The sequence below is a fragment of the Myotis nattereri genome (genome assembly GCF_964212035.1).
Source record: "Myotis nattereri genome assembly, chromosome: 10".
NCBI classification, from domain to species: domain Eukaryota; kingdom Metazoa; phylum Chordata; class Mammalia; order Chiroptera; family Vespertilionidae; genus Myotis; species Myotis nattereri.
In genome coordinates this window covers 21,696,672-21,717,268 of record NC_138085.1, presented here as the reverse complement: position 1 = coordinate 21,717,268, position 20,597 = coordinate 21,696,672, and the positions used below count along the sequence as shown (strand labels likewise).

At 38.6% G+C, this 20,597-nt stretch overlaps 1 protein-coding gene across 2 annotated transcripts in view; it reads right to left on the bottom strand.

Annotated features, from left to right (window-relative positions):
* LOC308525815 (testis-specific gene 10 protein-like) overlaps positions 1-20,597 on the bottom strand; it is a 124,854-nt gene that overhangs the window by 12,384 nt on the left and 91,873 nt on the right. For both annotated transcript variants that reach the window (XM_081100662.1, XM_081100661.1), the window contains one exon: positions 19,903-20,112. In XM_081100662.1, the coding sequence (XP_080956788.1) occupies positions 19,903-20,112 (210 nt within the window). The remainder of the gene's footprint in view (positions 1-19,902; positions 20,113-20,597) is intronic.

Here is a 20,597-nt window from a genome sequence, read left to right as displayed (position 1 = left end):
GCTCCCGCCACTGCCCCTGTGCTTGCCAGCCATGAGCCCGGCTTCTGGCTGAGCGGTGCTCCTCCTGTGGGAGTGCACTGACACCAGGAGGCAGCTCCTGCACTGAGCATCTGCCCCCTGGTGGTCAGTGCACGGCATAGTGACCAGTCATTTCGCCATTTGGTTGATTTGCATATTAGGGTATTATTATATAGGATACCACACAACTCACCCATTCCAAAGGCACAATTTAATTTTTTAAATATATTCAAAGAGTTATGCAATACCACAATCTCATAATCTAGTGTTAGAATTTTTCATCATCTGAAAATAAATCCCAGTACCCATTAGAGATTCCCCATGCACCCACTGTCCACTACACCAGCATCTGCCTAAAGCAGTGATGGCAAACCTTTTGAGCTTGGTGTGTCAGCATTTTGAAAAACCCTAGCTTAACTCTGGTGCCGTGTCACATATAAAAATTTTTTGATATTTGCAACCATAGTAAAACAAAGATTTATATTTTTTATATTCATTTTATATATTTAAATGCCATTTAACAAAGAAAAATCAACCAAAAAAATGAGTTCGCATGTCACCTCTGACACACGTGTCATAGGTTCGCCATCACTGGCCTAAGCAATCCCTAATCTACCGTCTGCTTCTATGATCTGTCTTATTCTGGACATTTCGTGTAAATGGAATAATAAACATGAGTGTGGTCTATTGTGACTGGCTTCCTTCACTTAGCTTAATGTTTTCAAGAATCATCCATGATTTAGCAGCTATCAGTACTTCACTATTAAAAACATTTTTAAAAATATTTTTATTGTTGACTGTGTTATAGATGTCTCTTAATTTCTTCCCTCCTTTATGCCCCTCTTCCCAGTCCCTGCCCCACCCTAGGCCTTCACCACACTACTGTCTGTGTCTACTGGTTATGCATATCCTATATAATCCTATATAATAAAAGCCTAATATGCTAAGTGTCCGGTCATCCGTTCAACCAATTGAAGTGTAATATGCTAATGATATGCTAAGGCTGCTCAACTGCTTGCTATGACGTGCACTGACCACCAGGAGGCAGACACTCTGATTGGTAGGTTAGCTTGCTGCTAGGGTCCAGCCAATCAGGACTGAGCGAGTTGGACTGGACATGCCCTGGAGCCCTTCCGTGGTCCTTCCCCGGCTGGCCAAACTCCCATGTCCCTCTCCAGCCCCAATCGTGCACCAGTGGGGTCCCTTGGCCTGGCCTGAGCCTTTTCACAATCTGGGACCCCTTGGGGCATGTCAGAGAGCGGGTTTTGGTCCAAACCCACAGGCCAGGCCGTGGGACCCCATTGGTGCACGAATTCGTGCACTGAGCCTCTAATATGTATGTAAGTTCTTTGGTTAATCTCTTCCTGACTCCTCCCACCCCCCCTTACCTCTGAGATGTCAGTCTGTTCCATGTCTCAATACCTCTGGACCTATTTTGTTAGTCAGTCTATTATGTTCATTAGATTCCACTTATAAGTGAGATCATGTGATATTTGTCTTTTTTTAAAGTGGCTTGTTTCACTCGGCATAATATTTTCCAGATCCATCCATGCTGTCACATGGATAAGAAATCTTTTTTTTTTATAGTTGCATAGTACTTCACTGTGTAAATGTACCAAAGCTTTTTATCCACTCATCTACTGATGGGCACATGGGCTCTTTCCAGATTTTAGCTATTGAAAATGTGCTGTTATGTCTATAGAGGTGCATATATCCTTTCTGATTAGTGTTTCGGTCTTCTTAAGAATCAATAAACAACAAATGCTGGCGAGGATGAGAAGAAAAGGGAACCCTAGTACACTGCTGGTGGCAATGCAGACTGGTGCAGCCACTATGAAAAACTGTATGGAATTTACTCAAAAAATGGCCCATGCCAGCATTGCACAGTGGTTAGAACGTTGGCCTACACATCAGAGGGTCTCAGGTTTTATTCCCAATCAAGGACACATACCTGGTTTTCAGGTTTGGTCCCTGGCCCTGATCAGGCACATGCAGGAGGCAACCAATCGATATCTCTCTCTCACATTGATATTTCTCTCTCCTCTGTCTCTTTTTCACTCTCGCCCTACCCTCTCCCTTCCACTTTCTCTAAAAATCAATGGAAAAAATATCCTTGGGTGAGGATTAAAAAAACCAAACAAACAAAAAAAGGAACTACCTTTTGGCCCAGTGATCCCACTTCTAGGAGTTCTTCATTATCTTTAATGCCAAATAATATTCCCTTGCATAGATGTCAGGACATTTGAGTTATTTACACTTTCTAGCTATTATAAATAATGTTGCTAAGAACATCTGTGCACAAGTTTTTGCATGGACCAATGTTTTCATTCCTCTTCAACAGATAAGAGTGGAATTTTTTAGCTTTAAGGTAATTCTATTTTTAACATTTTGAAGAATTGCCAAAATGTTTTCAAAGTGGCCTCGCTATCTTACATTCCCACCAGCAATGTATGAGGGTTCCAAATTCTCTACATCTTCGCCAACATGATTCAATTCCTGGTTAAGGGACATGCTTAGGTTGCAGGCTTGATCTTCAGTAGCCGATCAATGATTGTCTCTCATCATTAATGTTTCTATCTCTCTCTCCCTCTCCCTTCCTCTCTGAAATCAATAAAAAATATATTTTTAAAAATGTCCATACTATGCAAAACAATCTATAGATTTGACACATTTCCTATCAAGACACCAATGACATATTTCACAGAACTAGAACAGATATTCCAAAAATATATATGGAATCACAAAACACCCTAAATAACAACAGCAATTTTGAGAAAGGAAAACAAAGTTATAGGAATTAGGCTACCTGATATCAAACCACAATACAAGGCCATAGTAATCAAAACAGCATGGTACATACTAACATAAAAACAGACATGTATATCAATGGAACATAATAGAGAGCCCAGCAATAAACTCACACATTTATAGTAAATTAATATTTGACAAAAGAGGCAAAAACATACAATGGAGTAAAGGTAGTGTATTCAATAAATTATATGGGGAATATCAGATAGATACATGCAAAAAATGAAATTAGAGTACCAACTTACACCATACACATGAATAAACTCAAAATGAATTAAAGACTTAAAAGTTAGACTCAAAACCATAAAATTCTTAGAAAGAACCTAGTCAGTAAAATCTCAGACATTTTTTATAGCAATATTTTTTCTGATATATCTCCTCAGATAAGGGAAACAAAAGAAAAAATAAACAAATGGGACTACATCAAACTAAAAAGTGTTTGCACAGCAAAGGACACTATCAACAACCTGAAAAGAAACCCCACTGAAGGGGGGTTCATATTTGCCAATACATCTAATAAGGGCTTAATATCCAAAATTTATCAAGAACTTATAAAAATCAACACCATATCTTGAAGAGGGGAGCAGTGGAGGCCAGAAGTGCAGCCACACCAACACCCAGACTGCCCTCTGACACCACCCCTAACCTGAGCAGTGAGCCTCCTGTCAGCCATAACATGTGAGGGACCACTGCCCAGCCCCTGCAGTGAGTGGCACCCTACCTTGACACTGGTATCCAGACGCCTGTAGTGACCGCAGGCCAGAGAGACCTACCACACCAAGACTACCTGCCTGTACTCCTGGACTGGTGCTACCAGACTCTGCACTCCCAGACCTGGCACTACCGGACCCCAAGCAGTGAGTACAGACCGAGGGATCCCATGCCCATCCCGGCCCAGCCCTCAGGACTACACTGACTGTGTGCCTGCTGTGAGCCCAGGAACCTCCACCCAGCACTCTGCCTAGCTCCAAGGACAGCACGGACGGTAAATTAACAATTGGCCCGGTGCCCGTCCAGCCCTAAGAACTGTCCTACCAGGTGCCCACCCAGCCCCCCAAGTCCAGTGCCAATAGTGCTGGCCAGGGACACTTGGTCTGGCACTCGCCCAGCCTTAAGGAATGCCCAACCAGCTGCCTGATGAGCCCCAAAGACAGCACCAACAGTACTGGCCAGGGACATTCAGGCCAGTGCCCACCTAGCCCCAAGGACAGCACAGATGGTACTGGGAAGGGACCCCAGCCAGGCATCCCACCCAGCCCCAAGGACCAGGCTGACAGGGCAAGCCAGAGGGTTCTAGGGCATTGCCCTGTCCAGGATGCCTGGGCCATTCAGTGAATTGCATGACAAAGAACTCTGGGGCCTCACAGGGAGTCACACACCAGAGGATCTCTGCATCTGTCCCTGCCAACCCCAAGCACCTGTAGCAGACAACTGAGGGACCAGATCCATTGGGGAAGGGAATACAACTCAGAGCAGAGACATTGTAGGCATAAAGCTCAAGGCAGACCCAGCCTCTGGGCTAAGGAGTCCCAGACCATTGGACCACTAGGGGCTTCAATTTCTCGGACATCAAGCATGTCACCCAGGACCAGGAACTGTCAGCAACTCATATTACATAGAAACAAATACAAAGGGACAGCAAAAATAGGGAGACAAAGAAATAACCCCAAAGGAAAGAAAAGGAGGAATCGCCAGAAAAAGAAATAAATAAAATAGAAGCAAGCAATTTGTCAGAGAAAGAATTCAAGAGTAATGGTTATAAGGATGCTCAATAGTCTGGATGGGAAATTTACCAACATGTGTTAAGAATCAAGTGGAAATGAAGAATGACATAGCTGCAATAAAAAACACAATGGAAGGTTTCAACAGTAGACTAAAAGAAGTCAAGGCCTGAATCAGTGAGTTAGAAGACAGTATAGAAACAGCAATTGGAAAAATTATTAAAAGCAGGAGGAGAGTTTAAGGGAGTGTAGGGACAATATAAAATGAAGCAACATCCACATAATAGGGGTGCCAGAAAGAGTTGAAGCTGAGGAAGGAATAGAAAACCCATTTGAAGAAATAATGACAGAAAAGTTCCCTGCCCTGGGGGGAAAAAGTTGCACAAGCACAAAGAGTCCCAAATAAGAGGAACCCAAAATGACCCACACAAAGACACATCATAATTACAATGGCTAACCTTAACGACAAAGAAAGAATCTTAAGAACTGCAAGAGAGAGACAGAAAGTTACCTACAAGGGACCTGCCATTAAATGCTCCAGTCAAAAGACAAAGAGTGTCTGAGTGGATAAGAAAACATGTCCCATATATATGCTGTCTTCAAGAGACCCACCTCAGAACAAAGGATTCACACAGACTGAAAGTGAAGGAATGGAAAAAATATTTCAGGCAAATGGAAATGAAAAAGAAGCTGGGGTAGTAATACTTACATTTGAAAAAATAGACCTCAAAGTGAAGGCCATAACAAGAGATAAGGAAGGCCACTTCATAATACTTAAAGCAGTGGTTCTCAACCTTCCTAATGCCGCAAACCTTTCATACAGTTCCTCATGTTGTGGTGACCCCCAACCATAAAATTATTTTTGTTGCTACTTCATAACTGTAATTTTGCTACTGTTATGAATCTTAATGTAAATATCTGATATGCAGGATGTATTTTCATTGTTACAAATTGAACATAATTAAAGCATAGTGATTAATCACAAAAACAATATGTAATTATATATGTGTTTTCCGATGGTCTTAGGCGACCCCTGTGAAAGTACAGGTTGAGAACCACTGTACTAAAGGGATCGATAATACAAGAGGATATAACTCTGGTAAACATATATGCACCCAATACAGGAGCACCCAAATACATAAAAATACTTCTGGAAAATATCAAGGGAGACATCAACAACAATACAATCATAGTAGGGGATTTTAAGAGCCCATTGACATCACTGGATAAATCTTCTAGACAAAAAAATCAACAAAGGATTAGCAATCCTAAATGGCTCATTAGATCAGGTGGAACTAATTGACACTGTTAGAACATTTCACCCCAAAGCCACTGAATATACACTCTTCTCAAATGCACATGGCACATTTTCAAAGATATTAGCTGTACCAGTTAATAATAATATTTTTTCAATAGATGGAGTTACACATATGTTGATATATGTGTGATTTGATATGTATGCTATTTTGTTGTATTGACAGCAAGCTTCAAAACTTCATATGTCAAATTTGCTAAAAGGGTTAACATCATAGATATTTTTACGCTTAAAAATGTTGAATTTTGTGCCAAAAAAAGAGCATTTGTGGGCAGTTTTAATTCATTACATAATTTTCAAGAAAAATGCTGCTGAAAGTTATCATATACTTTGGGAAGCTTATGGTGGACATGCTCCATCTCAAGATACTTGTGAATGCTGGTTTAAATGCTTTAAAAGTGATGATTTCTATGTGAAAGACAAAGAACATCCAGGTCAACCATCAACATCTACTACAGGCCAAATCCCTTTGGAAAGAAGACAATGCTCTGCGTTTGGTGGGATCAGAAAGGTGTGATGTATTATGAGCTTCTAAAACCAGGTGAAACCATTAATACTGACAACAAATAATCAATTTGAACCATGCTTTGATCATAAAATGACCAGAATGTGCCAGAAGACACAGCAAAGTAATTTTGCTTCATGATAACGCACCATCACACACTGCAAAACCAGTTAAGGACATGTTAAAAGATCTTGCCTGGGAAGTATTAACCCACCCATCGTATTCACCAGACCTTGCTCCTTCAGATTAGCACTTGTTCTGATTAATGGCATATGCACTTTCTGAGCAGCACTTCAAAATGTATGAAGAAGTGGAAAACTGGGTCTCTGAATGATCTGCCTCAAAACAAGAAAAGTTCTATTGGGACGATATCCACAAATTGCCCAAATAATGGGGGAAATGTGTAGTTAGTGATGGACATTACTTTGAATAAAGCACTTTTGATGTTTCTCTTGAAATTACTGTGTTTCCTTTGATCATAAAATCCACATTATTAACCGGTATACCTAGTAGACCACATATTAGGACACAGGCTAAGTCTCTTCAAACTCAAAAAGATTGAAATCATATCAAGCATCTTCTCAGATTAAAAATGACATAAAGTTAGAAATCAACTATAATAAAAAACAATAAAACACTTGTAGGCTAAACAGCATGCTATTAAACAATGACTGGGTTACCAAAGAGATCAAAGAAGAAACAAAAAACATCCTGGAAACGAATGACAATAAAAACAGAACAATCCAAAATATATGAGACATAGTGAAAGATATCCTGAGAGAAATTCATAGTATTACAGGCCTACCTCAATAAATAAGAAAAACTGGTAATAAATGATCTAACCCTACAACTTAAAGAATTAGAAAGAGAGCAACAAGAAAATTCCAGAGTAAGTAGGAGGAAGAAAATAATAATGATCAGAACAAAAATAAATGACATAGAGACTAAATAAATTAAAAAAAGATCAATAGAACCTAGAGCTGGTTCTTTGCAAGGATAAACACAATTTATGAACCTCTAGCCAGGCTCACTAAGAAGCAAAGAGAGGGGACCCAAATAAACAAAATCAGAACTGAAAGAGATGAAGTAACAACCAGCCCCACAGAAATACAAAGAATTGTAAAAAAAAAAAAAAAATACTTCAAACAACTCTATTCCAATAAACTGGACAACCTAGAGAAAATGGACATATTCCTAGAAAAATGAAATCTTCCAAAACTCAATCAGGAAGAATCAGAAAACCTGAATAGGCTGATAACAACTGATGAAACTGAAGCAGTAAACAAAAACCTTCCAGCAAACAAAAGCCCTGGTCCTGCCAGTTTCACAGGGAAGTTTTACCAAACATTCAAAGAAGAATTAAAACCCACCCTCCTCAGACTATTACAAAAAATTCAAGAGGAAGGAATACTTCCAAGCTCTCTATAAGCCAGCATTATCCTAATCCTAAAATCAGATAAAGACACTACAAAGAAAGAGAATTGCAGGCCAATATCCCTGATGAACACAGATGCTAAAATCCTCAAAATAATATTAGCAAATCAAATCCAGCAATACATCAAAAAGATCATACACCTTGACCAAGTGGGATTTATTTCAGGGATGCAAGGCTGGTATGATATCCACAAATCAATAAATGTGATACATCATATAAACAAGTTGAGAGACAAAAACTACATGATCATATTAATTGATGCAGAAAAAGCATTTGACAAAATCCAACATCTGTTTTGATAAAAATTCTTAGCAAAGTGGGAAGAGAAGGATCATGCCTCAAAATAAATGCCTTATATGACAAACCAATAGCTAACATCATACTCAATGGGCAAAAAATAAAACCATTTTCTCTAACAACAGGAACAAGATAAGGACGCCCATTTTCACCACTCCTGTTCAACACAATACTGGAAATGCTAGCCATAGTGATCAGACAAGAAGAAGGAGTAAAAGCCATCCAATTTGGAAAAGAAGAAGTAAAACTGTCATTGTTCGCAGATGACATGAGATTGTACCTAGAAAAACCTAAAGACACCATGAAAAAACTACGAGATTTAATAAATGAATTCAGCAACATAGCAAGATACAAAATTAACACCCAGAAATCTATGGCATTTTTATACACCAATAATGAACTCACAGAAAGAGAACCTAAAAAGACAATCCCATTTAACATTGTAATAAAAAATTTAAGATACCTAGGAATAAACTTATCTAAGGAGTTAAAAGACCTGTACTCAGAAAACTACAGAATGTTGAGAAAAGAGATAGAGGTACCATGTTCATGGATTGTGATAATCAATATCATTAAAATGTCCATACTACCCAAAGCAATCTATAGATTCAATTCCCATTAAAATACCAATGGCATATTTCACAGACCTAGAACAAACTCTCCAAAAATTTATATGGAATAAAACAAGACTCTGAATAGCTGCAGCAATCCTGAGAAAGAAGAACAAAGTTGGAGGGATCACAATACCAGATAACAAGCTATATTACAACGCCACTGTTCTCAAAACAGCCCGGTACTGGAACAATAACAGACTTATAGACCAATGGAACAGAACAGAGGACCCAGAAATTGACCCAAGCTATTATGCTTAATTAATATTTGATAAAGGAGGCAAGAGCATACAATGGAGTCAAGACAGTCTCTTCAATAAGTGGTTTTGGGAAAATTGGAAGGATACATGCAAAAAAATGAAACTAGACCACCAACTTACACCATACACAAAAATAAACTCAAAATGGATAATGGACTTAAACATAAGATGGGAAACTGTAAAAAACTTAGAAGAATCAATAGGCCGCAAAATAGCAGACATATCTGGTAACAATATGTTTACTGATACATCTTGTAGGACAATGGAAACTAAGGAGAAAATAAACAAATAGGACTACATCAAAATAAAAAGCTTCTGTACAGCAAAAGAAACAATCAACAAAACAACAAGAAAGCCCACTGCATGGGAGAATGTATTTGCCAATGTTATCACCGATATGGGTTTAATAATCAACATTTACAGGGAACTCATACAACTTAACAAAAGGAAGATAAAAAACCCAATTAAAAAAATGGCCAACGAATCTAAATAAATACTTTTCTAAAGAGGACATAAGGAAAGCCAAAAGACATATGAGAACATGCTCAAGGTCACTAATGATCAGAAGATGCAAACCAAAATGACAATGCGGTACCATCTCACACCTGTCAGAATGGCTATCATCAACAAATCAACAAATGAGAAGTGCTGGTGAGATTGCAGAGAAAAAGGAACCCTCCTGAACTGCTGGTAGGAATGAAGACTGATGCAGCCTCTGTGAAAAATAGTATGGAGTTTCCTCAAAAACTTAAAAATGGAACTCCCATTTGACCTAGGAAGCCCACTTTTAGGAATATATCCCAAAAAGCAGAAACACCTATCAGAAAGGATATATGCATCCCTATGTTCATAGCAGCACAATTTACAATAGCTAAGATTTGGAAACAGTCTATATGCCCATCAGCAGATGAGTAGATTAAAAACTGGTACATCTACACAATGGAATACTACGCTGCTGTAAAAAAGAAAGAACTCATCATTTGCAGCAGAATTGACGGACCTGGAGAGTATTATGCTAAGTGAAACAAGCCAGTCAGAGAAAAATAAATATCACATGATCTCACTCATTTGTGGAATATAATAAACAACACAAACTGATAAACAAAAATAGATCCAGAGACATAGAAACATTGAACAGATTGTCAAACCTCATAGAGAAGGCAGGGGAAGGATCAGAGGGTTAAGAGATCAACCAAAGAACTTGTATCATTTAAGCATAACCAATGGACATAGACAATAGGGGGTGAAGGCCTGGGCTGTGGGGTGGGGGAGGGTTGGGAGGGTAAAGGGGACATATGCAATACTTTCAACAATAAGAATTTTTAAAAAGTACAAATTAGCAGGTACAGAATAGTCATGGGGATATAAAGTACAGCACAGGAAATATAGTCAATTATATTATAACTAGAGGCCCGGTGCACAAAAATTTGTGCACTCGGGGGAGGGAGGGGGGGTCCCTCAACCCGGCCTATGCCCTCTCACAGTCTGGGACCCCTCAGGGGATGACCACCTGCTGGCTTAGGACCGCTCCCCAGGGGATTGGGCCTAAGCTGGCAATCAGACATCCCTCTGGCAGCCCGGCAGCCCTTGGGGGATGTCCACTTGCCAGCAGGGAGCAGGCCTGCCGGGGTCCAACCCCAGCAGGTCCAGGGGTTCCCAAAGGCGTAGACGGACTCGGCGAAGAAGGAATGACACGGAGACAGCGTTCAGTTGATCAGCAGCCTAGCCAGGATCTCTAGCCTGGATCTCCAGAGAGGTTCTGCTGTTTATTGTCTTGTTACATCCGTATTTATACCAGTTGATTTTAATCCTGTCAATTTCTATTACAAAGGTTAGGGCGTTTCTTATCTCCATTCCAGGGAGTAAAGATTATGTAGCTTAAGCATGATTGTTTGTAGTGATTAACTACCCGCCTGACACTTAGTTAAGGAGTTTCATCCCCTCCCTGACTTCAGGGAAAAATTCCTACCTGGGGAAACAACCTTTCTAAGAGAGGCATCCCCTCCCTGACTTCAGGGAAAAATTCCTACCTGGGGAAACAACCTTTCTCGGAGAGGTGACCTTGGTTAAAACACACAGCGCTAAGGGGAGCAAACATATTAAGAACAGTATGCTATATACGCCAGGTCCCTTGAAACATATGCTGTGCAGATGTTTCTTTCCTGCAGCGACTGTGTCAAGCAGCAAGGATGGACCGGCTTCCGGCACAGGCCTAAACTGCAGTTGGACATCCTTAGCGCTGCTGAGGAGGCAGGAAAGGCTCCCACCACCACCACTGTACTGGCAGCCATCAGACTGGCTTGTGGCTGAGCAGAGCTCCTCCCATGTAAGAGCGCCCTGACCACCAGAGGGCAGCTCGTGCATTGAGCGTCTGCCCCCTGGTGGTCAGTGTGTGTCATAGTGACCAGTCATTCCCAGTCTTTCTGCTGTTAGGGTCAGTTTGCATATTACCCTTTTACTATATAGGATAGAGGCCTGGTGCACGGGTGGGGACTGGCTGGTTTGCCCTGAAGGGTATCCTGGATCAGGGTGGAGGTCCTGCTAGGGTGCCTGGCCAGCCTGGATGAGGGGATGATGGCTGTTTGCAGCTGGTCACACCTCCTTCAGGGTGGGGGTCCCCACTGGGGTTCCTGGCCAGTCTGGGTGAGGGGCTGAGGGTCGTTTTCAGGCTGGCTGGTGACTGAAGCTCCCAACCTCTCCTTTTTTTCTTTTTCTTTTATTCTGGGATTTATTTACCTTCTATGGCTGTCACTGGAGCCGAGAGCCAGCTTTAGCTCTAAGGCTCGGCTCCAGCTCTGAGACCTTGGCTGCTGAAAGCAGGTATCTGAGTTTGTTTGGCTTCTATAATTGCAACATTGTTTCTTAGAGTGCAGTTCAGAGGCCAGCAGCGGCAGGGGGGGAACCTTGGTTTCCTCTATCACTGGAGCAAGCGAGCCTCCTGTTCACTTCAGCTGCCTGGCAGTTAATTTGCATATCGCCCTGATTAGCCAATGGGAAGCGTGTCAGAGGTACGGTTAATTACCATGTTTGTCTATTATTAGATAGGATAACTAACTATGTATGGTGTTAGATAGTACTAGATTTATTGGATGATCACTTTGTACACTATATAAATGTCCAATCACTGGGTTGTGCATCTGAAACTATACTGTACCTCAATTATTACTGAAAAATAAAAAATATTATTATTTAAAAAAAATGCATCTGTTGTAAATTCAGTAAGTAAATGAATAAAACTCAACACCAAAAACACAAACAATCCAATTAAAAAAATGGGCAAAAGACTTGAACAGACACTCTCTAAAGAGAACAAACAGATGGCAAATAGACATATGAAAAGATGCTTAATATCACTAATCATCAGATAAATGGAAATTGAAACCACAATGAGAAATCATGTTATCCCTATCAGAATGGCTATCATCAATAAATCAATAAACAACAAGTGCTGGTGAGGATATGGAGAAAAGGAAACCTTTATGCAGTGTTGTTGGGAATGAAGACTGGGACAGCCACTATGGAAAACCATATGGAGTTTCCTCAAAAAATTAAAAATGGAACTCCCATTTGACCCAGTGGTTCCACTTCTAGGAATATATCTCAAGAAATCAGAAATACCAATCAACAAGGACATATGTACCCTTATGTTCATAGCAGCACAATTTACCATAGCTAAGATTTGGAAACAGCCTAAGTGCCCATCAACAGATGAGTAGATTAAAAGACTGTGGTACATCTACACAATGGAATACTATGCTGCTATAAAAAGGAAAGAAGTCTTATCATTCACAACAGCATGGATGGACCTGGAGAGCATTACGCTAAGTGAAATAAGCCAGTCGGAGAAAGATAAATATGACATGATCTCACTCATTTGTGGAATATAATGAACAACATAAACTGATGAAAAAAATAGCGACATAGAAGCATTGAACAGACCATCAAACCTCAGAGGGAAGGCAGGGGAGGATCAGGGGGAGGAGGGTAAGATCAACCAAAGGGCTTGTATGCATACATATGAGCATAATGAATGGACACAAGACATTAGGGGAGTGATGGCATGTGGGAGGGGCCAGGGAGAGGTCAATGGGGGGAAAAGGAGACATATATAATACTTTAAACAATAAAGAATTTAAAAATTTTTTAAAAAATGAATTGCCTTACAACACAGCAATTCCACTTCTGAGAATATAGCCCAAGAAACCAGAGACATTGATTTCAAGGAATATATTAACCCCTTATGTTCATTGCAACATCATTTATAATAGCCAAAATTTGGAAGCAGCCCAAGTGTCCATCAGCAAAAGAGTGGATATAAAAGCTGTGGGACATTTACAACATGGAATACTACTTGGCTATTAAAAGAAGGAAATCTTATACTTTGTGATAGCAGGGATGGACCTGAGAGCATTATGCTAAGTGAAATAAGCCAGTCAGAGAAAGATAAGTACCATAGGATTTCATGCATATAGACTCTAATTAACAAAATGAACTAACAAGCAAAATAGTGACAGAGTCTAGATACATAGATAGCAGGCTGACAACTGTTGAGGGGCTAAGGGTGTGGGGCTGGGAGGGTGGAAGGATTGAGGGAAAAGAGAGAGAGAGAGAGGAAAAACTCATGGACAATGACAGCAGTGTGATGGTTTCCAGCAGGAGGTGGGGTGGACAGAAATGTAGGAGGTTATAAGGGTGATAAATGGTGATGAACAGAGACCTGACTTGGGGTGGTGAACACACAATACTGTGTATAGACGATGTGTTGTAAAATTGTGCACCTGAAAAGTGTATAATTTCTTACAAATAATGTCATCCCCAATAAATTCAATAAAAAGGACGAAAATAAAAAAGAAAAAGATAATTAAGACTGTAAAGCATTCTAAAATTGCTTATTCCAGCACTTTAAATCATTTTTGTTGGAAAATGAAGGTGAAGATACAGATCTTTTGCCGTTAACCTCAACTTCTCATTTAAAATTATCTGAGTATTCCAGGGATGCAGGCTGATTCAATATTCAAAAATAAATCAATGTAATCTATCATATCAACAAACTAAAGGAGAAAAATTACATGAGCATATTATCTGATGCAGAGGAAGCATCTGACAAAAACTCAACATCCACTCATTACAAAACTCTCAGAAATATAGGAATAGAGAAAATATTCCAGACCTTGATCAAGAGCATCTAAAAATCCTACAGATAATGGTAAAAGATTGAATGCTTCCCCTCTAAGATTTGAAGAAGGCAAGGATAGGTCTACTTTCACCACTATTGTTAAACTAGCACTAAACTACTAATCAGTGCAAAAGGGCAAGAAAAGCCATAAGGATTGGAAAGAAAAAAAAAAACTGTCCTTATTTTCAGATAACATAATTGTCTACAGAAGAAAATCAAGATATGTTTAGAGGGTATATGAGAAAAGAGTGAATTTGTGCTGCATTCCCAATTAAACCCAAGATAGGGCAAGATCCCAGAGTAGATATCACCTTGTGATTCATAAGAGTTCATTCCTGACAAAATAGGGATCAATAAGGTTTTTCTTCATTTGTCCATAACAAAAATCCAAAATAATGGAAATGCAAGTAAATAAGAAATTTGTGGGGGGAAGGGGAGAAACAATTGTCTATATATAAAATTCCAAGTAATCTGAAGAAAAATTCCTACAAGTAATAAGTGAGTTTGGCAAGGTCACAGGATATAAGATAATCGTTCAAAAATCAATTGTACTTATATATGCTGGCAATGAACACATTGATAGCAGAATTTAAACTAGAATACCATTTACAATACCTCAAAAAATTCTTTGTATTTTGTAGGTGTAAATCTAACAAAATATGTATAGAACTTACATGCTAAAAACTACACAAAAGTATTAAAAGATATCAAATAAGATATAAATAAGACATACTATGTTCGTGGATTAAAAGTCTTAACATAGTAAAGTTGTCAGTTCTTCTCAAATTGACATAAATATTTAATGCAATTCCTATCAAAAATCCCAGCAAGATTTTTTGAAGAAATAGACAAATTATTCTAAAACTTAAATGGAAAGACGAAAAAGCTAGAATAGCTAAGACAATTCTGAAGAAGCAGAATAAAGTGGATGAAATCTGTTTACCTGATTTAAAGATTTATTATTAGCTACAGTAATTAAGATGGTGTGGTACCGGTGAACAAACAGACACAGATCAATGGAAAAAAATTAAAAAAAACAAGAAACAGACCTGCTCAAGTACATCCAACTGATTTTTCACTGAAGTACAAAATCAATTTAATGAAGGAGAGGTAGCTTTTCCAACAAATGGTACTAGAGTAATTGGGCACCTATAGGCATTAAAAAGAACCTCGACCCAAACTTTACACCTTATGCAGAAATTTGTTCAAAATAAATCATGAAATTAAATGTGAAACATAAAAACCAAAGGACTTGTACACATACATATAAGCCTAACCAATGGACACAGACACCAGGGGGGTGAGGGCATGAGAGAGGGGTAGGGAGGGAGGCAATGGGGGGATAAGGACACATATGTAATACCTTAATCAATAAAGAAAAAATTAAATAAAACCTAGCAAAAATTCTTGGGACCTAGAGCTATGCAAAGAATTCTTAGACTTAAAGCCAAAAGTAAATCTATAAAATAAAAATTGATAAATTGCACTTCATCAAACTTTTGAACTTTTGCTCTGAGAAAGATCCTGATAAGAGGATGAAAATACAAACTACATAGTGGGAGAAAATATTTGCAAAACATGTATCTGATAAAGAACTAGAATCTAGAATATATAAAGAACTCTCCATACTAGCATTAAAAAAGCAAACAATCCAATGAGAATATGGACAAAAGACATAAGAGACATTTCACTGAAGAAGATAGATAGATGGCAAACAAGCACACCAAAAAGATATCATCAGGGAAATACAAATAGATTATGATATAGCATTATACACATCAGAATGGCTAGAATAAAAAATAGTGACAACACCAAATGCTGATAAGGAAGTGGAAAAACTGGATCACTCACATTGTTGGTAGGAATGCAAAATGGTACAGACACTTGGGGAAATAGTTTGGCACTTTTCTAAGAAACTTATCATGGAACTATTATATAATACAAAAAATTGCATTCCTGGGCATTTACAGAGAAATTAAGACCTATGTTTACAAAAAGCTATACACAAATGTTTACAACAACTTTATTTGTAAGACCCAAAAACTGGAAATCATCCAGATGTCCTTCAATCAGTGAATGGTTAAATACACTGTGTTACACCAACTGCATGGAATACTACTCAGCAATAAAAAGGAATGAACACTTAATACACAGAACAACCTGGATGATTATTCAGAGAATTATGCTGAGTAAAAAAAAAAAATCCAAAAAAGTTACATAACTGTATGTAATTATAGAAATGGATAACAGATTTTGAGGAGGGGTTGGGGATAAGAGAAAAGTAGATAGGACTTCAAAAGGGCAACATGATGGATCCTGTAACAGAAAAATCTTGCCTGAATCTGAGTCAGCATCCTGATTATGATATTCTACTACAGTTTTGTAAGATGTTACCATTGGGGGAGACCAGGTAAAGGATGCACAGGATTTCTTTGTATTATATCTTACAATTGTATGTGAATCTACAGTGATCTCAAAATCAAAAGTTTAATTTAAAAAAAGTATTGTAGAGAAAAAGAAAGCCTCATTCACTGCTGGTAGGAATGCAAACTGGTAAAGCCACTATGAAAAATAGTATGGAGGCTCCTCAAAAACTTATGAACAGAGTTACCATATGACCCAGCAATACTACTTCTGGGTATATACCTAAAAAACTTGAAACCATTTATTTGCAAAGATATATGCACTCCTTATGTTCACTGGAGCATTACTGATGGTGGACAAGACATTGAAACAACTGAAGTGCCCTTAGATAGATGATGAGGTAAAGATGATGTGGTAGCTATACACAATGGAATACAACTCAGCCATAAGGAAGGATGAAATACTGCCATTTGCAGCAACATGGATGGATCTTGAGAATATCATGCTAAGCGAAATAAGTCAGACAGAAAAAGTCAAGAACCATATGATTTCACTCATAATGGGATATAAACTGAAAGCAACAAATGAATAAATAAGAAAAACAAACACAAACTTACAGACACAGACAACAGTATGGTGGTTACCAGAGGGAAGGGGATTGGGGAATAGTAAAGAGTAAGGGGATCAAATATCTGGTGACAGAAGATTGGACTTTGGGTGGTGGTCACACAATGCAATATGCAATGCTATATCATAGAATTGTACATTTGAAACCTATATAATTTTATTAACCAATGTCACTACAATAAAATTTAAAAAGTATTTGTGTCCACTGAGCACATAATACAGATAAAGAAATACAAAATGCCCGGGCCATTGTGGCTTAGTGGTTGGAGCATCGGCCTGCACTCCTCAAGGTAACAGATTCAATCCCTGGCCCTGGTTGGGTGAGTGTGGGAGGCAACCAACTGATGTGTCTCTCTAATACTGATCTTTCTCTTTCTCTCCCTCCCTGCTTCCCTTTAACTCTTTCTTAAAAAAAAAAAAAAAAAGGAAACAAAACAGAAAAGAAATACAAAGATAAGTAAGATGGTCCTTGCCCTTGCAATTATAGCTTACCAGAGAGGCCCGGTGCACAAATTCATGCACCAGTGGGGTCCCTCAGCCTGGCCTGCGGGATTGGGCCAAAACAGGCTCTCCGACATCCCTCAAGGGGTCCTGGATTATGAAAAGGCGCAGGCCAGGACAAGGGACCCCACCAGTACACAATCAGGGCTGGGGAGGGATGTGGGAGGATGGCCAGCTGGGGAGGGACTGTGGGAGGTCTCCAGGGCATGTTCAGCCCATCTTGTTCAGTCCCAACTGGCCAAACAGCAAGCTAACCTACCGGTCGGAGCATCTGCCTCCTGGTGGTCAGTGCACGGCATAGGGACTGGTCGACCAGTTAACAGTCTGCCCCCGGGTGGTCAGCAGTCCATTTCAAAGTGAGTGGTTTAGCAGCCTTAGCATATGATTGTCATATTATGCTTTGATTGGTTGAACAGATGACCAGATGACTAGACACTTAGCATATTAGGCTTTTATTATATAGGATTATAGAAAAAAACCGTACAAACATAAATAATTAAATTTCAAGGCAAAAAGTTTGTCAGGAGTATTTTTAAATGCAATGAGCATTAGCCTGACCACTTAACAACTATGAGGATAGCTATTATAAAAAAAAGAAAAAGCAAAACTACAAATAACAAATGTTTCAATTATTACATGTATTATTTTTCCAATTTGAAAACGCCAAGTAAAAAGTATTTTTAAAGAAAAAATTAAGGACATATTATTTAAATTGTTAAGTGAGTATGAGTCACTTTCATCATAAAATGTTCTTGCTGAAATAAAAAATAATTAAAGGAAGAGTCTTATAATACTGGCATATACTTCATTCATAAAATATAAACAGTAAATTCTTACAGAAACCAGCTACTACATGATTCTCAAATGCAACGTATTCTCCTAACTCAGTGGCTCTCAACCTTCCTAATGCCACGACCCTTTAATACAGTTCCTCATGTTGTGGTGACCCCCAACCATAAAATTATTTTCGTTGCTACTTCGTAACTGTAATTTTGCTACTGTTATGAATCTTAATGTAAATATCTGATATGCAGGATGTATTTTCATTGTTACAAATTGAACATAATTAAAGCATAGTGATTAACCACAAAAACAATATGTAATTATATATGTGTTTTCCGATGGTCTTAGGCGACCCCTGTGAAAGGGGTCGCGACCCACAGGTTGAGAACCGCTGTTCTAACAAATAGTAGACTAAGAAAATTAAAATTTCAATAGGATTTGAAAATAACAGAAATGTACACATGATCAAATTCGTTAATTCTTCAGTTACACTATGCAACTTGTATACATATACTTTAAGATCTGAGTTCCGTCTCTCTCTGTAGACGCATCTCCAGCCATTGTTATCTAGGCATGCTACACTGGCCATTGAAAATTACTTAATATTCACACAAGAAATCGCTTTTACCTCCATTCATTCCCTATGTTGTTGTTCCCTCTGAATGAAACACCTCATCTCTTCTGTGCTCATTAGTATGTCCACTCCCTCCCGACACCCACAGACTGAATAAGATCTCCCTCTCTAAACCGTATTTCTTATTAGAACATTCATCCCAATGCCAATACTGAAAGGTCCGTGAGAGCAGCAGCCTGTATCTTTTGAATATTATAGTCACAGTGGCAAGCACAATGTCAGGCACACGGTAGATATAATCAACTGAGTTACAGTTTAAAAGAACCCAATTAGTAAATAAATTTAGCTTAAAAGAATGTCATTAAAGTTATAATTTAGCTAGATGGACCTCAACCTCGTGGTTCTTTTTTTAAATTTTTTAAAAATATATTTTATTGGTTTTTTACAGAGAGCAAAGGAGAGAAATAGAGAGTTAGAAACATCGATGAGAGAGAAACATCCATCAATTGCCTCCTGCACACTCCCTACTGGGGATGTGCCCGCAACTCAGGTACATGCCCTTGACCTGAATCGAACCTGGGACCCTTCAGTCCGCAGGCCGACACTCTATCCACTGAGCCCAACCAGTCAGAGCAACCTCGTGGTTCTTTACTGATTGGCATGTAAAGATGTTTTATCATTCTTCTAGGCAAAAGTAAACATAACTTAAATGCTCAGAGGAAGAGTTATGTTACTTACTTGAATTGTTAGAATGTAGCTGTCAAATTAATCTCTGGGACTTAAAAAAAGAAATCTAAAGGTGAGAGACAGGCTTGATGTAATATTAAACACAACTTTTTTCTAATCCTGTAGTAATTTTATATACTAGAAATATGAAAAAATAAAACATTTTAAATGCATTACATACCACTTCAATTTCTTGATCTTTAGCAACCAGCTGCTGATTAAGAAGGTCTTTGCTTGCGTCAAGTTTAATACAAAGTTCCCTTGTGGAAGACAAGTCTGCAAGGGCAGACACCTTTTCAAACTGAACCTTCTGAAGCTCCTCTTCCATCTTCACAAGAGATTTATGCAACGTACAAATCTGGGACTTGTAAGACCTTTCTGCATTTAAGTGCTACAAAGACAAAATTATTATTATAGTTTTTAATTTGGAAAAAAACTACACCATGGAGCATAAAATGGGGCAAATCTTTTAATGATAATACACTTATAAGGAACTTTAGATGCTATAGGTAGTAATACATGTACAAAACACTCTGACACATAAATTTCGGTTTCAAATTTCTATACACAAAGCCCATGAGTAAGGTGGTCAACTGGTCATATTTGGAAAACATCTTCTCCCACTTAGAAGTCTCAGCCTCAACCCTGGTTGAAATATATACATGTTATGTCTATAGTTCTGTTCATATTTGCCACAGTTTCAATTATTCTATAATATAAATATTGTTGTCTTTAACAAGTGACAAAGAAAACATTAACCACTATTACACTCGCAATACCCATTTTACAATTCTTAAAGGATATGTTGATATCAACAATATCATAAAATGAGGATTGATAACTCTCTAGCACTTACTAGTGCCCGAGGGAAAAAGA